General features: G+C 40.0%; 2 protein-coding genes across 22 annotated transcripts in view; both read left to right on the forward strand.

Annotated features, from left to right (window-relative positions):
* The window catches only part of ehmt1a (euchromatic histone-lysine N-methyltransferase 1a), a 37674-nt gene that overhangs the window by 23272 nt on the left and 150 nt on the right, over window positions 1–14252 (forward strand). The window contains exon 24 of the transcript XR_004341329.1: window positions 8127–8132. The gene's annotated coding sequence lies outside the window, so the exon portion shown is untranslated. The remainder of the gene's footprint in view (window positions 1–8126; window positions 8133–14252) is intronic.
* The window catches only part of cacna1ba (calcium channel, voltage-dependent, N type, alpha 1B subunit, a), an 88780-nt gene that overhangs the window by 1688 nt on the left and 72840 nt on the right, over window positions 1–14252 (forward strand). For all 21 annotated transcript variants that reach the window (XR_004341327.1, XR_004341328.1, XM_032579790.1 and 18 more), the window contains exons 2-3: window positions 1955–2060; window positions 3794–3933. Coding sequence is in view for 19 of the 21 variants with exons in the window: in XM_032579790.1 (XP_032435681.1) it covers window positions 1955–2060; window positions 3794–3933 (246 nt within the window). In the remaining 2 variants the exon portion in view is untranslated. The remainder of the gene's footprint in view (window positions 1–1954; window positions 2061–3793; window positions 3934–14252) is intronic.

A 14252-nucleotide genomic window follows, 5' to 3' on the forward strand; every position in this document is an offset into this window, starting at 1 on the left:
TTAATGATGGGGGGAAGTGATCTAAAGCAACCCCAGCCCAATCTGACATTATAACTCCCCCTTGTGAAATGAGGAAGTGAAAACAATGTAGTGGAAGGACTTTTGATTCATTTTTATTGAGGATGTGGATCTTGCTCTAAGATTAAAGACAATATAGATGTCTGTCTGTCTGTCTGTCTGTCTGTTCGTCCGTCCGTCCTTCTCTAATTTTGAACAATAGTGTCCACCATTGCTTTGGGTTCACATTGCATTCTGGTTCAGTAATGTAAAATTCATGAGGTTTTCATATTGGCACAACGTTTACCAGACCGAGCAAAACATTGAGTTAGTGCCAGATGCTGCTGCTTCCTTCAGAGTGGATTCCAGTCAAAAGGCATCAGGGGAAGCAATACGGTGACGCGCAGTCAACACAGCTTACTAAAGTTACATAGTGAGCAACGGCATCTTCCTGACAGACACTGCTGTGCCTTCAAATACTCATATGATCCCTCTACTACTAACTAACGCTGTCAGTACAGAGTTTGTTATTTTTATAGTTTTTATTTGTAAATTGTACATCTGTCTCTGGTTCACCTAGATTTTCATATTTGCAAACAGTTTCTGTGGCTGTTCCTACCCGAATCACTGGCTACAAAAGGATGCAGCGCAGCATCTTGGTCATCCTGCTCAGTGGACATCAGGTTGGTGGCTAAGATTTCCTCTGGGCTGATTCCCACTGAACTTCCAGATCCTGTAACTTATTGCTCCTCTTGTGAAAATCCAGATTCTAAGACTGGATCTGTTTGCATATTTTTATGCCACTATAACCTGAAAAAGTTTTTGTAGTCAAAATATATGATATGGGGCTATTGGAAAATGCTTAATGTATTCAACACCAATATCAATCTGATATGCCACAGACGTTTGGGTTCAATTCAGTATGAAGATGGTAATGATGGAGGAAAGGTAACTTTATTTAGCACCTTTCAGCCAAAGGCAACTCAAAGTGTTTGTACATAGAAGGTAAAACCAACATACTTTAAGAGAAACACATCAAACATACAAGGATTAAGCAGGTTTAAAATAAAAATAAAGTAAAAAATTCCCTTAAGCATAGGCAACAGCAAATAAAAACATTTTAACCTCATTTTAAAAGAGCTCAGGGTGGGAGCACTCCTATTTTTGGTGCATAAAAACTGAAAGCTTCTCCAGCATGTGTAGCTGTGACTCTTTGGTTTGATTCGAATGATCTTAAAGGTCTTAATGGTTGATAGTGTTGTAGAAGATCAGAGACGTTGTCCGGGATTTTATTAGTAAGTGCTTTGTAAACCATTAGTGAGATTTTAAATTCTATTCTTTGAGTAAAAGGTAGCCAGCAATGACCTGAGAACTGGACTGATGCTGATCTCTCTTTGTTTTGGTCAGGACTCTTGCCACAGCAAGAGGCATAAATAAATTCATCTGAATCTTGAATTAGACGAGTCATCTAATTCTGGCAATGTTTTTTTAGAGGGCAATGTGTTGTATTTATGATAAATGTGATGTAGTTATCGATTCATGGTCACTCCCAGATTTCTGCTTTGTCAGAGGAATTTAAACCAACAGACTGAAGGTGGAAGCTGACTTATAAATGAAATGGAAAATATGAATTAGATATTTGACACAATGATGTTAGTGGATTTACATCATAATGTCAAGATATAAATAGTTCAGCTGGTAATCCAGAGAGGATGCTGAAATAACGCTGTTGCCATGTGGTGCAGGTGAACACATGTTGCTTCTTACAACAGCCGTTTGCTGACTCATCCTGTTGTTACCTTTCTTGGTAGTGAGAAACTGAACCTAAACCTCCCTTTTAGAAGCTAATTGAAAGTGATGTGCTAGTTGAATGTGTCGTAGCTTCAGCTGTAGAGAGATCATTTCCAGCTGTGTGATGTTAGCTCATCCTTTCACCAAACTTCCTTAACACTCTCACTCCGTTCGAGTACATGATCCTGGCCACCATCATAGCAAACTGCATCGTTCTGGCCTTGGAGCAACACCTGCCAGCTTTGGACAAAACCCCGCTGTCAGAACGTTTGGTGAGTATTATACTTCTCCCATTGCAGCACGCAAAACTTCTCTAAGTGGAACAGGTCCAGACTAGACCCCTGTTTTTGTTTTGTTAGCTTGGTGTCTGTTTGCAAGTTCTTTCACTGCCAGGGATCCTCGTTCCTAGTCTCACCAGCAGCGTCACGCTGCAGGTGAAGCTGAACCCTGCAGAGCTCCTTCTGATCTCCCCTGTGTGCCGTTATGTCAGGCTACCCCTGCTGTACCCTAATCCCCCCCGACAGCCCTCTGCTTAAAGCTTTCCATTAAAGAGGCTAGTGCTGTGAGCCCTCCTGTGCAGGCAAAGAGCTGATGAACAGTAGATCACAGTGATAGCACCGACTGTCCCTCAGCAGGATGGGTTAAAGGCCTGATATCAGATTGTTTCTTTCCATCAGTTCTCATACAAAACAATTTAGACGAGCAAGCATTGTGGAGACAAAAACAGAGGATGCTGTGTTTCTGCTTCTGCTTCTCAAGTAGATGTAAAAGGACAGTTTTAATGGGTATTCAAACTCAATATCTGGTACAAAATTTAAATGTTTCTTTTTTTTTCTTCCAAAGACTAATTTATTAAACTGCTGGAAGTTTAATAATACTTATTTAAGGTATTATTTCTAATACCTTAAATGAGAACTTTGCTATTTTAAAGTCAAAATGGCACCACTGGTATCAATTGCAATGAGAGTTACAAGAGATCCAGTGTGAGAGGTTTCCCTCAAACTGGTTCTGGTGCTAATCAGAACTACTGTAGTTCTTCCTGTTTCCACCAGCGTAGAACCAGTTCCATGACAAAAACTCTTCTCCCTTTGCACCAACTCTTGAGATTTTGTTGAGGTCAGACCCTCTCAGACCAACAGCCTGTTGCTTCAACTTGTACATTCCTGAGTTAGGTTTTCTTTTAGTCTTCTAAATATAAGACTAATAATAAAACCACTCAATTTCATTGTCTATAAAGAGTCAGGTTAGTGCTGGAATAACAAGTTCCCTGTATCTGTACCTAGCCTAGCCTTCCTGTTGAACTCTGCTTGAAGAAAAATCTCACTTCAGAACAGTTTTGCCTTTCTGCCCTCCACACGGATTGTCTCCGGAAGATTATCTACCGATCCAATCAGCAAGCAGAAGAAGCTGGGAATGATGATGTGAATTTTCTGTGCTGTTCTAGAATTGTAGTCTACTTATAGTTTTGGTAATGGCAGCAGAGGAAGTGACTGAAGTCGTTCAGTCCATGTTGGCCACGTTTCCAAATATTGATCTAACATCAACAGACGCCTCATTCAGACCAGCTCTTCTCTCTTAGTGGAGGGTGGTTGTTTACAGCACAGACAGTTTCTGATAAGCTTTCTAGCATCAAACTGGTGGATTTCACATATTATAGGCAAACGTTAGCAATTGGATAAGATTTAAAACCTCAACAGAGTCCACGCCTCCAGGAAACAGTTGTTTCTCAAGCAAACAAGGGGCTGGTTTTTACCAGACCTTGGAAAACCCAAACTGAATCTTTTGATAAAATCTTTAGTACAGCACTTTAACACCCAAACATTGTGTAAAGTTCTGAAATACTGGGACAATGTCAAAGCGCCATGTTTCATTTTTCTAACTATAGCACATGTTCTGATGAGTTTTGTGCTACTGAAAGTGGAAGATAAACAGATTCTAGAATGTGCGCTTGTTAAAGATAACATCTGTAGTTTACTAACTCCAATTCTCCTTGTTTCCATTCCAGGATGACACAGAGCCCTACTTTATTGGAATATTTTGCTTTGAGGCAGGCATCAAGATCATTGCCTTGGGTTTTGCTTTTCACAAAGGCTCCTACCTACGTAATGGCTGGAATGTAATGGACTTTGTGGTGGTCCTAACAGGGTAAGTAGCACTGGCCTAATGGCTTCCACAGCTGGTAACTGACAGTGCTGATGGGCAGAAGTGATTAACGAGGGGAGGGGCAGCTTTGCTCTGTGCATGGGTGTGTGTTGCCTTTGTAATGATTGGTAAAGCCGAGCTGTTCCAGATGAAAGGATGTTTTCTTCCGGTCTGAATAAGATGGTATTATCTGCATTAGATGTTCAGAGCTCCAGAGGAAACACTGTGCTCACATCGCAGAAATGATCAAGATGCATGTTTCCACCTTTATGATGATTCCTGATATTTTTCAGAGGAAACAATGTTGTGTTATTGAGAATTCCTGTCAGTTATTAAGTAGCATTCGGAGTTCATGTCAGACGCCTCTGGATCGGCTGCTTCCTGCAAACGTTGCAGGAAACACTAGAACTGTTAGTCACATAGAATAGTGCAGGGTAGCACTATTCTATGTGGCCGAGAGACCCAGTGCTATCCACTGCAGTACAACGAGAATTAACATTGTTATAATGATCACCATGCATAGTAATATCCATATTATTGTCCATAATGGTTCATTTTATTGTTGTTATTACTACACTGTTGCTGAAGGTATTAACTGTTGTTACTGGGGCAGCAAAATATTATGAGAACATGATATCTCCCATATTATTCCTGAAGTTTGTGGTAATATTATTGATTGTGATAAAATCACATTTTCCTCATTCCTCTGTCTCATCTATCATCACCTTGTTGCGTCTCTGTGGGCTTTAGTTTCTCAGCTGTCAGGAGCTCTGAGCTCATCTAACAGGCCAGATATATTACCGACATGCAGACAGCTTCAATAACCTACCGAATATGTCTGCCTTTGTGATTTAGGAGTTGCACGCATTATTATAACGAATAATAAACCCAATACCCAATTTTGTTAATTGTCATCTCTTTTTTCTTTTACTGTTTTTATGCAACTATTTGCCCACTCATTTGTACTTCCTTAAAGGCTATTATTATTATTATTATTATTATTATTATTATTATTATTATTATTATTATTATTATTATTATTATTATTATTATTATTCTGTGGTGCTGGAGTAGATTTTCTGCACATAATCACCACTGTCCAACACCTTCTTGTCCATTCCCTTGATGCGTCTCTTTGGAATGTATTTCTACATGTATTGGGTTCATTTCCTTGATTCTAAGTTTAAACTCCACGTACAGCTTCAAAAATATTTAAATCACATGCACAGCTTTATGCTAACTGTTTTTTGTTGCTTTGTTTGCTTCCCAATCAAGTAAGATAATAAATGGACCGAACTGGCTTTTATACCATTTTGTTGACGCTGACAAATATGTTTTAGTCATTCTTTATTTTTCTGGTAAAAAATCCTAGAAATAAATCATGCCATGTTCTATTTTTACTAACAATATTTAATCTTTAAGTAGTAAAGCTTACTCGTGTTTTCAGTGTTGTAAACAGACATCCTCCCCTGGGGCCGGATGAGAAAACTGCAGGAGTAGTGTTGTGTGTGAGGAGAGACAGAGCAGAGAAGGCTGCATGTGTGTGTGTGTGGGGGGGGAAGGGGGGCAGTGACAGAAGATACTGTTATGCTGTAAAAAGTCCCAGAGCGACGGCTGGATTCAGCAGGGAACTGCTCAGTTTGTCTTACATGATGCTTTTGGATTTATTTGGAACATCCTGGGTTTGTACCAAGAGCCTCGCTGCAACAAGCAGAAGCAGCAGGCCAATTCCCAAACACCTCATTATACCTGCTGCTCCTCCCACTGCAAGTCAACTGAGTTTTCATTCCCACTAGCTGAACACAAAGGGAGGCACTCGCTGGAAAATATTAGAAACACACAGGATCCACAACAATGTCTGCTTTTGCAGTCATGTACATAGACCTATGCTTTTTATGTTTCTGTTTTAAGAAACTATTTTTCACAGGTCTGGAGGTCTGATTGAAATGTTTGTGATATACTTTATTAATATAACGACAACAGGGAAACAGCTTCTTTATGAATAAATAATGAAAGTAGCATACTGGCTCTTGAGGGCGGTCAGCACTGAGCCTCTTGATTCAACTCAGCCCATCTGGCTCACCATGTCTGTCTCTTTTGAGACATTCAGTACTCAGCAACCTTTGATCTGCATTATTACAATAAGAGAGAGCAAAATGTATTTGGCCTTCGAGCTCAAAGCAGCACACATTTACTTTCCCCTGCAGATCGACCACAAACAGCTGGCTATCATCTGTTTGGTAGAACCTTATAACACTACGTGTCTAAATGTCCAAATGATGGTTGTTAAAACACTGGACTGCAGACATAAATGCTGCTGTAGCTGATGGGATGGTTCGTAACTTTTGAGGTGGTTCTATGGTTCAGCCCAAAATTATTCATACCTTAGGCAGACAGATATTTTCAGTCAACCAAGAAGGAAATAACCAGCATTTCCCAAAAGATAATCACAATGTTCAAGTTGTTGTTGAAACACCTCTGAATATGAAATGAGGAAAAATGAATGAACATACAAATTATCCATGAGTTCACTTAATATGTGCATGGACATGTGCACATATGAACACTTTCATTTCTCTAACCAAATATTAAACTTATTAACAACAACAAATAGCTGTTGAATGTTTTGTTTTGCATTTTTTTCTTGATAAATTGTGACATTTCAACAACTGTAAACACTACAGGAGCAAAGCAGGACCACTGTTTGTCCAGAAACTTATTTGGATCCAACCAGTTTGAAAGCCTCAGTTTATCCTGATCGCAGGCCGTAGACTCCCTCGCTAATACAACCGTGTTTCTTTGTGAATGAAGTGCAGAGGGATGTCGGTGCCCTTTCCCAGTAGAACATTTAATCAAAGTAAGAGTGCAAATGAGAAAGAAATTCTGTAACTAGAAGACGGCCAGCAGCTGGTCAGACTGCGGCCATATGGAGCTCATTTCAGCTGATTTTAAATCTACCTGAATTCAGCAGTTAGTAGAAGAAGAAACTATAGAGAGAGTCCACTGATAATGTACAACATTATACAGTTTGACCTTTATCTTAGATCTTTTAGGCATTTTTGAGAGCGTTACAATTTTTTACTATAATTCTCACTTCAGTGTTTATATTCAACTTTGCATCAACTATATATTCTTTTAGAATATCATGCTGCACTTCCTGTTTGCTGACTGGTTCAGCACATCAAGTTACAAAAATGTCAATATGTACAACTGGTTTGCCCGACAGAATGCAATCCCCTCTGACAGGCACACAACGTTTCTGACAGCATGCCCTGGAGGAAGAGAGGAGCAGCAGGCATTAAGCAACTATCAGGCTGAGACGTATTCTGCCAGGATCACTTCAAAATAACAGTACTGTAAAAATTAGTAATGAGAACAGTCAGTCTGACTAATCTTTATAGGGTAATAAGTATTTAAACTCTTGTAAAGGTCTGATCTAACAATACTCCTTAAATAATTATAAAAAGTAGATTTTTTTTCTATTTTCTGTTCAACCTTAAAATGTGTCTGACTGTACAACAAAATCCATGCACATTTATTAAGACCAATCAATCAAGCTTTTTGGACTGTGGCAGGAGGCCAGAGTACCCAGAGAGAACCCACACATGCAGGGGGAGACTATTCAAGAAAGACCCCAGGCTGATCTAAACTCAGAACCTTCTCGTTGCCAGGCAACGATGCTACCAACTGCACCAATGTGTAGCTCATACAACAAAATGTTTATGCTAAGACATAGCTCAAAGTTGTAGTGCTGGGTAGAAAATATGACAGTGAGCCAAATCACAATATTTTCTCTTTCTTTGCTGACCCATGATGGCTGCTGTGTTCAAACAGAAAAAAACGCTCTAATTTACTAAGACGTTTTAGCTAAATCGTCTGTTCAGTTATTGTGAGTAGCCTTTATGGCATGAATGATTAGTAATTGTTTACTTTATTTATTATCTCTTCACATGACTTCTACAGACACGTGGGAAGGGAAGGCACAGGGAGCAGCAGCATCTTTTAATTTGGTTAAAGACAAACATATAGAAGCAACTTCTCCCAGTTGCAAATCATCCGGGTTCTTGTTGCTGATTACCAAACTGAGAGTGGGTAGTCAACCTAACAAAAGCCTAAAAATAAAAAAGTTTCAGCAAAAATCCTTCCAAATGCACAGGATCCACTACTAGCAAGGGGAATCAGTCTTAAAAGGGCAGTGTTATGTGATAACAACTATTTTGATCTTTATATCATTTTATGTTATTCCCTCATCAAAATCATACCTGGAGTGTTTCCTTGGTTCTTTCATGCATGTTTAAAAAAATCCTTTAATCGCTACTAGCAACAGAAACACTTAATCTCACCAAGCACTGCCTTTTCCACAAAGCTCCTCCTCAGAGCTGCAGTCTCCAGCTTAGCCTCCACCTCACAGAGCTCCCCCCCTCTGCTCCTCAGACTAGCATTAGCAGCAACTAGCAAAAACCTGGTGGAACTAAGTGTCTGCTGAGCTCAGTCCAATGTTTATAAGAATGTTGTGTTGAAGGCAGATAGTCAGAAAGAGCCGGAGCTTCTTAAGGAGACAGAGGCCCGATTTCAAAGCATCAATTACTAAGACAAATTTCTTTTAAGGCATGTTTGTTATTTACTTCATTATGCTATAAAATATTGCTATGTGACTGGAAAATACATAATACCACCCCTTGGGGGGAAAAAAAAAGAATAACTCAGACTCAAGAATATACTAAAGTTCATATTTTAAAATGTCTGCAGAAGATTATATTTTTCAGGGTTTTTTGAGTTTGGTTTTGGGTTTTCTGTGCTCCTTAGTTCATTTTCTTTGATTAAATCAGTAATGTTTCTGTTTTACTTTATTTCAGTTATTTCTTAGTGTTTCTAATTTATTATTTTTTTCTTTCTTGTGTCTAGTTATTCCTTGTTTCTCTAGTTTAATTATATTTATTAGTTCTTTAGTGTTATATTTATTTTCTACTCCCCTGTTTTGTACTCTCCCTCGCCCCCTGTGCCTCTTTGTCTCTCTCTTCAGCCTGCAACCCGTTAGCTCATCATCCCAGGTCCATTGTTCCACATTCACTCTCCCAGTACTTAAATACATCTACTCTTCACACTCCTTGGTAGTTCCCTGTGTTATCTATGCTGGTCTTTCTATGCTGGTCTTTATTTCTTGGATTCCTGTGTTTTTTGTTCTACTCTGATACTTTGACTTGTTGTGTCTCCATGGGGTTTTGTTGTAAGTCTTTCTTCTTCTTTTTTTTATTAAATCCTTCAACAACTAGTCTGCATTTCCACCTATCATCTCTCAATTCATGATAATATTAGCAATTAGCATGACTAACTATAAGCATCTTTTATTTATATTCCTTGACAGAAAGAACTGAATCTTTAAATGGATGAAATGGAGCAGCTTTGCTGTGATCAAGTCTCCCTTCCTTATTTAAAAGTAGCTGCCGACATGCTTCTGCAGAAAGCTGTTTTCTCTTAAATGCAATTCATTTTCGTGTGGGAAATGCCTGGAGGTGATTGCTGTATGAAATTGTTTAGGCAGGCTTGAGAAAACAATGGAATGGTTAGCTCACATAGAACAGAACTCCATTTTACTTAACCCTCCACAAAGCAGATTCTCAGCTGGTGCTCAGCTCACAGACAGTTGCTCTGTTCAGTTTTATCTTTAAAAGGTTGTTTCTTCCTCAGTGTAAAAACATTTTATCTGGCTGTGAGTGCTTCCTCTCTATGGTCTACTCTGTTTTCTGTTCTTGTTGGGCATCACACCAGCAGATGGACCTCAGCAGCCTAATCAAGACAGTGTGCACCTTTCTATGGAGGTTGTTCTTTTAGTTTCTGAAACTGTCACTGGTCAGAGTTAACCAAACGTGAAGCCAACTGATTCTGGTTATTTTCAACACAGCTTCAGGATATATCCAAATCTGTATCAGCTGAGATTCTAGGTTTCTTTTCTTCATATACTCTGGCATTATGATTTTCCTTCATCTTACAAAGGCAAAAACGATCTTAAAACATAATCAGAAAGTTTACCCAACACCTTGCAAAGTTGCCCTATGTTCTGGGATGAGTCTCTCCAGGCAGACAGAACCAAAGTCAGTGGCAGTTGTTAGATTAACAGCTGCTTTGGTTTTTCCAGATCTCAAACAATCCTGTGTTATGTAATGGTTCCAAAGAATGCAAAAAATATCAATATTTATTATATGCAATACTCAATACACAATGCAATATGAGAGTTCCAGGGAGGTTTTTCTCAACTGTAGTATTTATGAGCTGTGGGAGAATATGTGTGTGTGTGCGTGCAGGCGTGTGTTGGGGGTGTGTTTGAGTGTGTATTGACAGATTTGCAGAGCCTGTGAGCCAGCCAAGCTTTTCAAGTTGGGGTGTGTGTGTATGTGTGTGATGTTGGGAGCAGCCCAAGCAGGCCTTTATTGAATTGGTGTTCAGCAGACTCATATGATAACCATAATTGAAGGGCTGGGCTGTGGATGGAGGCCATTACAGCAGCGGTCTGGACATCTTATCAGAGCTGCGCTACACTGATAGCTTCTGCAGTGTGGTCAGGGGAGGGAGCTGATCCTCATGGAGACTGTAAAGAGCTCCACATTCATATACACTGAAACATGCATCAACACACATACCAACAATAACAAATCACTATTTAGAGCCTCATGGCAATTAGAGAACAGCAATGACTCACTAAGTACTGAGTTCTTTAGATGTGACTGTTGGACCGATTTGTGTTAGAAGTTGCTAAGTTTCAAATTTAGCAATAAAGAACATCTACTTTACCATTAGTCCAAGTCCGTGTGCAATATTATTAAAAATTAGCTTCAGATCATTACTCTCAGCTTCAGATTGTTTTCATATTAGAAACCAAAGGGTTTCTAATATCAGTTGATTATTGTTAACTTTAAGAATCTGCAACAATTGCCAGAAAATTGTGTGTGGGATTTTCTGGGTTATATATGTTTTATTTCTAGTACATATAATTTTCTATCAGATTTATGTATGATTAAATAAAGTTTACTCTGGGGTACTGCGATGGTGCAAGGGAAAAGCACAACCTGCATATGGAGACTTTAGTCCTCAACTGGGACGTCACAAGTTCGAGTTCCGGCCTCATGACCTTTGCTGCATGTCTTACCTCTCTCTCTCATTATCTACTTTCCTGTCAATTCACTAACAAATAAAAGCACAATTAACTAACTTACAAATAATTATGTTTTTGAGTGTGTTCTTATGGTAAGTGTGTGTTTTACTGGTGACCAAAGATCTTTTTCTATGACTGTAACAGCATTTCCTGCATCATAAATGGAGGCATGTTCCATGCTCCTTTATTAATGGAAGAGCAGTTTGACAACAGTTTTGTGGTTTGGTCCCTGTGGTCGGTGTGTTGTCTTTTTTTTTACTTCTAATATTTTCGTCAAAATGTTCTGTTAGAAGAAATAAAAATAATATTTGGTCTTTGGAGGTTCACCATCTGTTAACTTTTATCTCTGCAGTCACAGTTCTACTTTGGCACAGACATAATGGTATGACTGTGAGCCTTGTCTTGGCAGCCTGCACAACACCCACTGAACTCAAACCAGGAACAACTTTGCTTTTGGCCAACACAATGTCAACTGCAAAACTGGAGTTAATTCAGAGAGCAAAACCAGAAGGGTTGAGGCCAAAGTACAAGAGCATACATCCTGTAACAATCAATGTTGTGCTTTGTATTTAGAGCGAGAACTATTCTGTGTTCCCTTCTTTAGCTTAAGTTCACTTTTAGCTATGCTATTCATGTCTGCTCTGTCGGAGCTCAACAGCTAATTTTACACTTCATTATATTTGTTTCATAGTTCAGTTGCTTCATATGTTTATTACACAAAAGGCAAAATGACTGAAGAAAACTCCCAATCATTTATTTATCCACTATTGAGAAGTTTATCACTTGCTCATTTAAATTGAAAATGGATTGAATTCATGTAGCACTTTTCTAGTCAGACTGACCACTTAAAGCACTATAGTTACACATTCACACTCACTAATGGGCTCACATAGACCAATAGTTCTATGTGAGCCAAATTGGGGCTAAGTGCATTGCAGTGGGGCACATCAACTGGAATCAAACCCACAACCTTCTGACAACCCACAACTACTCTACCCATTGAGCCACTGTTCTATTCCTGGTTCTGAAGCTGTACTTTGCAGAGAGGACACATGAAAAAGATCTTATTGTACAACAGTATAAGAAGAAATGTATGTGAAGGTCCTCTGTTGTACTGAGTCCAGTTCTGGTTCTGCTGGAGGTTTCTTCCTGGGTTTTCCTCTCCACTGTAGCTACATGCTACATGATTGCTGTAAAGTCAATGACACAACACACAGCCATTTTCACTACCTGTTTGTGCCGTAGCAGTGAATGATGGAAGTCAATGAGTCAATGAATCTGTTGGGTTTCCTTAGAAACTTTAACTATTTTGAATACTTATTTGAGGATGCTGTAGTGTTTGATAACTAGGATCAACTGGAACATATTTAAGACTGAATTGATTTTTTTTTTTTTGTAAAGTGTCATGACATTTTTTGTGAATTATCATTATACAAATAAACTGAACTGAATTGAGTTTCTCTGGAGGTCAGTTAGAGCCACAGTGAAACATTCTGAGGTGTGTCATGCAGAAAGCTTGGGCTGAGATGGTTGTTCTACGGTTTTAATTGGGGTGCCGGCTGCTTCAGCTCTAGAGGGCTGAGGAAAAACCTGGGCTTTAAGGCTCTGGGGTGAGGAGGGGCCTGTGGAGATGATAGCCAGACCCCACATGACCACAGCAGTGCTGCAGGTGCCCCAGACTGAGTCCTTCACTGAACCGGTTCAGCACTGGGTTTTGTAGTGAAGAGGACTGACGTTCTCCATTTCTTCTAGCAGCAGTGGACACAGAAAGATTTCCACACCTTTCTACAAGGAATGCTGCTAAATCTATTTTCTGCTCTGCTGGATCCTTCCTTTGGTCAGAGCATATTTTGTTGTGGAAGAAGAGAACAGTAGTCTCATTTGATGATGAGCTATAGGAACCTTAACTCAAACAGGCTCACAAATACATGGAAGGATCTGGATAATATCGGCAAGAATAAAACCATGCTGAAACCACGTGCAAGGTAACATAAGGACAGGAAGGACAGCCAGTCAGGTTGCAGGAAATAGACATCAGAAGGATTTGATCAGAAGGTAAAAAAAAACTGATGAACTTCAAACTGCAAGGAACATTTATGGGCTATGATTTCTTTGTAGACATGGGTTACTTGGTTGTTACCAACACATGTACTTAATTTTGTCCTAATAAATTGCATAGAAAGGCAGGATAATGTAGGGAATTTGATCTTTGTGTAATGGGAAGTTTAGACCCGTCTCAACCTTGATCAGAAAAGTCAGGAACTCCAGAGTAAGACAAAGGTGTCATGTTGGTGGCGAGTTTTCTAACCCACATGCAGAAACACTCCAGAGACAGGAAATACAATAGTGAGATTTATTTACAGTGAACTCAAACAAAAGGAATCAGGATCCCAGTTCGTCTGGCAGATCTCAGGGCAACTAGGGGAGGACAGAGATGATTAGTCAGGACCCAGGAAATTTGACGTTTGGTGGAGGTTGAGGATATACCTGTTCGGGGGGGAGTATTGGACCGGGAGAGGACCTTGAGGGTATAGAGGCTGGTCAGCGGGTTGAGGGTCGAAATCAGAGGCGGCGGTGGCGGAGGACGGACAGGTAAGGCTCAAGGCGGTGAGGATTCCGTCTCGAGGGCGACTGATGACCAGATAGCTCCAGACCAGGGTAGCTGGGAACAGAGAGACAAGAAGGGTCAGAATCTGGGGGACAAATCCTAGTAGAAGTAGCTCAAGGTAAGCCGGTACCATTACAGGCTAACACTCTGGCAGAGAAGTGTCAGCATCCTCCTCCATTTATATGCCTCCAAATGAGTAGATGGAGGACAGGTGTGCAGACGCCGACTCACACCCTCAGAAGGTCTCCGGCTCCCTCTGGTGGAGAACAGCTGACAAACCTCAGGACCCCGACAAAAGGCAAACAAAAGAGCTTTGTGTTCTTGAATTTATGTCCCTTGTATCTGAGTCTGCTGATTAATGACCTCAGTTCTAGATTCTTCATCTCTTCCTACAGGAGTTAAATGCCCTGTGAGTTGTGTAGGTGGTGGTGGATAGGGGTGGGGGAATTGGGCCCTGCAGGGTTTGAGGCAGTTGTGTTGCTTTCCGTTAATAATAGTGAATCCTTGCACGCTTCCTTGCTTAAACTTTATGGGGGGAATCAAAAGCTGGCATGTAGAAAGATG

This window comes from Xiphophorus hellerii, chromosome 12 (assembly GCF_003331165.1).
Source record: "Xiphophorus hellerii strain 12219 chromosome 12, Xiphophorus_hellerii-4.1, whole genome shotgun sequence".
Taxonomy (NCBI): Eukaryota; Metazoa; Chordata; class Actinopteri; order Cyprinodontiformes; family Poeciliidae; genus Xiphophorus; species Xiphophorus hellerii.